General features: G+C 41.1%; 1 protein-coding gene across 1 annotated transcript; it reads right to left on the bottom strand.

Moving 5' to 3' along the window:
* Positions 1-1,799: 1,799 nt before the first annotated feature.
* LOC147733400 (zinc finger MYM-type protein 1-like) lies at positions 1,800-6,224 on the bottom strand. The gene is made up of 2 exons (XM_086958021.1): positions 5,472-6,224; positions 1,800-4,970 (listed from the first exon to the last, which is right to left on the bottom strand). Exon 2 carries the CDS (start codon positions 4,943-4,945, stop codon positions 2,849-2,851), a length of 2,097 nt encoding a protein of 698 aa, XP_086814147.1. The 5' UTR covers positions 4,946-4,970; positions 5,472-6,224; the 3' UTR covers positions 1,800-2,848.
* Between the last annotated feature and the right edge of the window lie 524 nt (positions 6,225-6,748).

Here is a 6,748-nt window from a genome sequence, read left to right as displayed (position 1 = left end):
TTTGTTAGAAGTGTTAATATTAAATTTTCATGCTCCGTGTTTGAGGAGTCGTAGATGTGCTCAGTTATATTTATGTTTACATTTTGTGAACCACTTTGGTGCTCTACTTTGCTAGAGGTGTTCTATTTGTATTGAGATTCACAGTTCTATTTATTATTTCGGCTGATGAGTCTAGGGCTCAATTCAGTTGGTTCTTATGTATGCTGAACCACTTCGGTGCTTTATGTTTTATAGAGGTGTTCAGATTTCATTTATGATTGATGCTACCGAACCTTTATTGCTCAAATTTTCATTGAGGCTTTCAGTTCCATTTTCATCTAATGTTGATTTTGTCATGTGGTTTATCATAACCACTTTTATTCTTGTTAGCTCATGTTGTTGGTACAATGTTGGTACCCTCGCACTTACCTCTTCTCTCCACCATTCTGAAGAGGGTGTTTATTTTGTGCGTTTTTATATTGTTATTTTATTCTACTCTTCTGCTCTCTGTTTTATCTTCTTTCACTTTTCGTTTAAAGGGGGAAGGTGTGTTGTATCCTGATTCTACCTGCTCTTCTCTCTTTCTTGTCCTTTCTTAGTATCTTGTACTCTGCTGCTCAGCCTGTCTCTATGATGTCATCCTTAGTTCTATCTGTGTATCTTTAAGTGTACTGTCATTTACCTTAGAGGCTGAACACTACAGCAGCTGCTCCCGGTGGGGCATTTACCTTAACCTTTACTGGAACCTGGATTACTACCATATCTAAATGCTACACTTGAGTATTTGATTAACAAGAATAAACATACACCCTGACACAGCAAATAATGAATGAAGTAGCATTTATAGAGCGCATGAAGCCACCTTCCCCATGGACAAGCAGATCTTTTATTAACCACACCCCTGGTTTACACTGTACAAAGGTAGGCACATTATATAACATTTTCTAGAGCTCTGTGCTGTGGATTACTTCACATTGTTGTGAAAGCTGGCATTAGGTCAGTTTGCAGTTGAGTAGGGAGAGAGGGGGTAGTTAGAATCCAGTGTGTGAAGTGTTCTTTAGCTGCGGTGCACAGTTCACCTGTAGGCGATTAATTATGTTTTGGTGTTTTTTTCTGAATCTGATGTAGTTTGTCTCCAGGAAGGATCACAGACTGTGGCCCTGCCATATAAACAAATACCCAAATCTCCTCCCCAAGCCAGGATAGACAAACATAGCCTCACAAACCGCATCAAATACACAGGCAACCAAAACATTCCGTCTGGAGCATAGGAAGCATGATCACACATTCAAAGTAATCAGTTTGTTACAGATTACCTCCAGCTTCGGCCCATCATTCTAACCCCAAATAGTATTTCCCTAATGTAGTTAGCCCTGTGGTGGCTGACGACATCTGGGTGTTGCATCCCAAACAAACAAGCCAGCCCAGCAGACATAAGGGGAGTTTGGTGGGGGTAGGGCCTTCCCACAAGAAGATTTTGATAAAGAAGTGGGCATAAGGTGCATAATAAAGAACATTTGATTAAGCAAGGTTTATAAAAGCACTTTGAACGTGTAGACTTGACAACGCTCTATAGCTTACTGAATTTCAACTGCTCAACAATTACTGTGGCGTGCAAACTGTGCAATGTGACAAGCATGGCTATATATATGCGCTATATATATAGCGCATGGTGGGAGCCTCCGATCTCTTTATAAGAACGTGTTGGACATTTTCTTCTCCCAGCCTAGTAATGACATCAGTAAAGGCATTTAATATAATATGGACATAGCTGCTTCGTTCTATACCCGGAAAACCTCAAATTGGCTTTGAGATAACAATTATTATTACTTCAAAGATTTTTTTTATTGAATAATTTGCAAATTAAATCTACTAAGTAATTACAAGCTACTGAGATTTTCAGGACTGGACATACCTCCAAGACAAACCTTAAAGGGTGCCCTGCAAGGCACTTAAAGTGATATATGCAAGAGGTGAAGAAGCCTGATCACATTAACACCCACCCCTCCAATTTGCTAGAACTCCATTAGCTCACCTCAGTGCACTACATCAAAACCAGGTACATTATTACGAACATTAATGATTTAGTGGGCCAGCAAAGCCACATGACCCGAGGCACTCCTCTGCTAGCTCTCACATTCCTACAGCCAGGACATCATCATTGCAGATGAAGGGTACAAAAGAAAAAAAATAAGGGCCCAGACATTTTCCAACTATGCGCCCAGGCACAAAATCCATGTATCAAATAACATCTCATCCAATACTACCTGCTGCAGTGTAGGGAAGATTTGAAGACACACTGCTTAAAATAACACCACATCACAATAAAGCAACAAAACACTAACCAGTTACCAGTCCCGTCTGTAGTTGACTGTATAGTTTGCTTTCTTTGACCCTGACCAAAACTTTCCTGCATTTGTGGGCAGATTCCAGCTACACAAGTACATACACATATTAATCTTCTAATTAGCACATTCCTCTCTGGAGTGATACATCTTAATGAATCTTACTTTGCATTATATTCACGAGTTGGGAGCAACACATGTTATAAATATGAGTGCCATTACATCCAACAACAAACTAGCAGAACAAAGTAATCAAAAATGAAACAGGTTTTTTGGACCAGATAGCAATTGCATAGACAGCAGTATCAACCTACACAATATAATGAGATAGGTGCTGCTAAAACAAATATATGGAATATGTAATGTCTCACATGTTCAGTACTGAGTTTCAGAGCATCCATTTTGCAAAAGAGACAGATTGCAGCCTGGCATACATCAATGACTTCACAGACTCCAATATCTGTACAACAGAGCAGGTCACAAACTGCCAGCATTATAGAAATGTTAAGATTAACACTTTTTGTTCACTTCTTGTAGATGAAATCAGCACGTCGGTCTTGAATAGCTGCAAACTTCTCAATTACTTGAATATTAAAATCTGGAATTCGCTTAACAAGGTCTCTCTCTATAGATAGCATTGCAAAAGCATTTAGTCTTTCTTCTATTATGGTGCTCCTCAAGAATGTCTGGATTCTTTTCAAAGCTGGAAAACATCGTTCTGACTCAGTTGTTGTCATGGGAGTAGTTAGGAGTATTTTTAGTAAAGTCATCGTCTCTGGAAGGGAGTTTTCCATATTGAGTTTTTGAATTAAAGCCAGCAAAGAAACAATACCATTAGACTGCCGATAGACATGCATTCCATATAGTACAGTTAACTCTGTTCTTAGATCCGCTTTGTTGAGCATAGGATAAGTTTCCACAGCGTCACACAGTGCTTGCTCAGGGAAAGAAATATCATAAAGTGCAAACAGGCCACTATGTAGTAATGTGGCACTGATCAAGTGCTTTGTAAAAAAAAAACGTTCCGTTGCATGCTTAACAATAATGTCACATATTTGCTTTGCATTTCCAACCAGTCTGCTGATGTTTTTTCTATGATTTGAAAAAATAGAATCTTTTGGCAGTCTGCTGTCTAAACTGTCAATTCCTTCTCTAACTTTGATCATTTCGGTGACAAACTGATTTGTAGCCCTTTGTATAAATACAGCCTCTATATTATGTTTTAGTAGCTGGTTATGGAATTTGTAAAGAAGAGACATTATTTCATGAAACAAAAACAGAAAGAACTGGAACTCCCTGTCTTGTAGTGTTCTACCAAAGCCACGGGCCTCACTTCGACTTTGGTATTCAAAGTCGCCACTGGCTTCAATGGTATTGAAACATTTCTCAAGATCAACCCTATATTCATATATTAGGTTGACTGTGAGCATGGGAAAGTTCAAACAAGGTGCAGATCCGTTTGGAACCCTACTCTCCACAATGTCCTGAAGTATTTTGGTTCTTTTGGATGAACCTGAGAAGAAAGCTGCAATGCTGGCTACATCCATAAAGAAAATGTATGCCTCACAGAACTTGCCTACTACTTGTTGTACAATTAGATGTAGTTGGTGGGCGTAACAGTGTACACAATGAGCATTAGGGTAGACAGCTTGAATTTTTTTCTGTATTCCATCAAAAATTCCACTTGTAACGGAAGCACCATCGTAGCTTTGTGCAATTAGTTTTTGCTTTTCAGAGTGCTCTGGAAAAATCAAGTCCAGTTGAGTGAGCATAGATGTAGCAACAGTTTCTGCAATAGAGTCTCCTAAATGTATAAAACTGTAGAATCTCTCTACTACTTTGTCATTTTCAATATACCGAAAGATTAATGCGACCCGTGTTTTATTGGCTACATCAGTGGTGTCATCAACCTGAATAGCCACAAAGTCTGTGGTTTTTAACTGCTGGACAATGTAGCTTCTTATAATCTGTAGCATACATTCAAGAAGTTCGTTTTGTATGGTTTTAGCGGTGCCTTTTAACACTGCAACATTTGCTAAACATTCTTCCATTTCATGGTCTAAGCTTGCACTTAAATCTATCATACCAGGATTTGAGGAGCTTTCAGATTCATCATGCCCTCGAAACACAAGTTCGAAAGCACCACAGAAACGAATACAATCAATTAATGTTGACAATATGCGTCTATTTTTATCAACTGCTTCATTGTGTTTCAATATTGCTCTTCGGTATGTGTCGCTTACGTGGGCTTCAATGGTTGCATCGCCCAACATTCCCAGTCTGGTCAGGTTTTCTATATGACGTTTCAAGTGTGCATGCTTCCTTATAATAATTGCCAAATGCTTTAAGTCTGTCACTCCTTTTCTTGCCCAATTAAAGTCACCACCAAACAGCAAGCAGGGAAAGCAGAACAAAGCATTTTTTGAAGTACTTCCTGTAAGCCAATCAACTTTTGTGTACCAGGTTTTTGAGAATGTACGTTTGCATATCTTCCCTCTGTCTATGGCAGATTGTTCTAGTTGTATGTCTGGCTGGTCAGGTCCTAATCGTTTTATAATTAGTTTGTTTTCATGACTCAGTGCACGGAATGACTTTGCAAGTAGCTGCTCTACTGTATTCATCGTCTCTTGCCAATAATAAAGGTACCTGTAAAATAAAAATATAATGTGTAAGATCATGAAAACTCAACTCACATTTCTCTCTAAATGCATATACTGAGTACTTTAGCATTATACCTGGACAATGTCCCTTTTTCAATGCATGACTTATTAACATAGCCTAATCCCTGCCTTTTCCGGTAGTTGAAGGCTCTGAACAGATTTATAGGCCTATACAGGCAGGGGCCTATAACGAGGGAGAAGGCCTTTAACAACCAGTATAGCCAAGACAGAAGGCCCCAAAGACTATCATCACATTCCATCAGCAAAGGGTAGAATGTTATTAAAAAGGAAGAAACAAAGATAAACCTTGGAATGTTGGAGCAGAATGCTTAAATCAGCCACTTCATTGTCCTCAACTGAGCTCTTAACACTCCAGACTTCGAAAATTATCATATATCTCCACAAATTATACTATCACGCCCACTATGTAGACCACGTACATAGACTTTAACTATGTAAAAAAATTGAATAGAATCAGTTTTCTTACTTTAAAACTTTGAGTTCGTAGCTTGGAGTTCAGCTACAACAAGCACACAGACAGCAGAGCTATCCCTAATCTTCATAGAGCCTATACAGGCTCAGAATACTTATTTGTAACAGGTAGAGCCAAAGACAGGAGTATAACTCCCACAGACTACAAAGATACCACTTGCTAAGACTGTAAACAGAAATGCCATGGCTCAGGCGCTACCAGACCACGCAGACTCAGGTCTGAAACCTTACAAGTATCACACGTCATCACCAGGTGCTACAGACTATACAGGCTAAGGACAGATACCAACCACTTCCACACAGGTATCACACGTCATTACTCAGGCGATACAGACCATAGATGCCCAGGACTCAGACCATACAGTCATTGCACAGGTCAAATAGGCCAAAGCTATAGACAGAAGAGGTACGATTCACGTGGCATGGTCCAGCGGCGTAACAAAAACTGTGTGACCCCCCCCCCGCCAAAGTACATAGAGGGAGGGCCCGCGCTCCACATCCAGTTAGGAGCTCTTAGCCTATTAGGCCTGATGCCTGCCACTGGTACTCAGTGTCAGGGGGCCCCTGGAGCTCGACACCCCCCTTTCCCTGCGAGGGTTATTGTTACGCCCCTGGCACAGTCCTCACTAATTCTTATTAAGTCGTTTTCCTTGGAAACATATGTTTTGGAAGACGTGCAGCCCCAATGTTGATTTTTACCATTATCTCAATTTGCTCACTGAGTTTTCACATTCGTGCTTCAAAGGCTGATAATAACTGTGTCGGAGCAAAATATATATATACTAGCAGCCCGCCCCAGCGTTGCCTGGGGCAGAAAGGGGCTGGGGGCAGTACACCCGCTCCCGCCCTCCTCCCGTCCCGACTCCTTCCCGCCCCCACTCCCTCCCGCCTGTTCCTCTGTGCACAACCGCTCCTGCCTCCCGCCCCCTCCCGCCTCGATTTCAATGAGCATTTACTTTACCTGAGCTGCCGCTCCTTACTGCGATCTTCACTTCACCGCCGCTCCTCTTCGCCATGACGCGCCCGCGCTCACTTCACTGCAGCTCCATGTCTCTCCTTCTCGTCATCACGCACGTCGCGGCCAGCGCTACGTCACGGCCAGAGCAGCATCGCGGCCGGCGCTACTTCCAGGGCACTATTTTTTTTTAAAGTTATATTTTTAAATGTACGTTTTTTTTTTATAGCCTATGTCCATCTGTACACCCTGACAATTTCTACAATGTATCGGGTGTGTGGATTGGCGCTGTGGTTCCAGAGTTTACCTGGCTCAAA

This window comes from Lissotriton vulgaris, chromosome 2_1, assembly GCF_964263255.1.
Source record: "Lissotriton vulgaris chromosome 2_1, aLisVul1.2, whole genome shotgun sequence".
Taxonomy (NCBI): domain Eukaryota; kingdom Metazoa; phylum Chordata; class Amphibia; order Caudata; family Salamandridae; genus Lissotriton; species Lissotriton vulgaris.
This window is presented reverse-complemented; position numbering and strand designations above follow the sequence as displayed.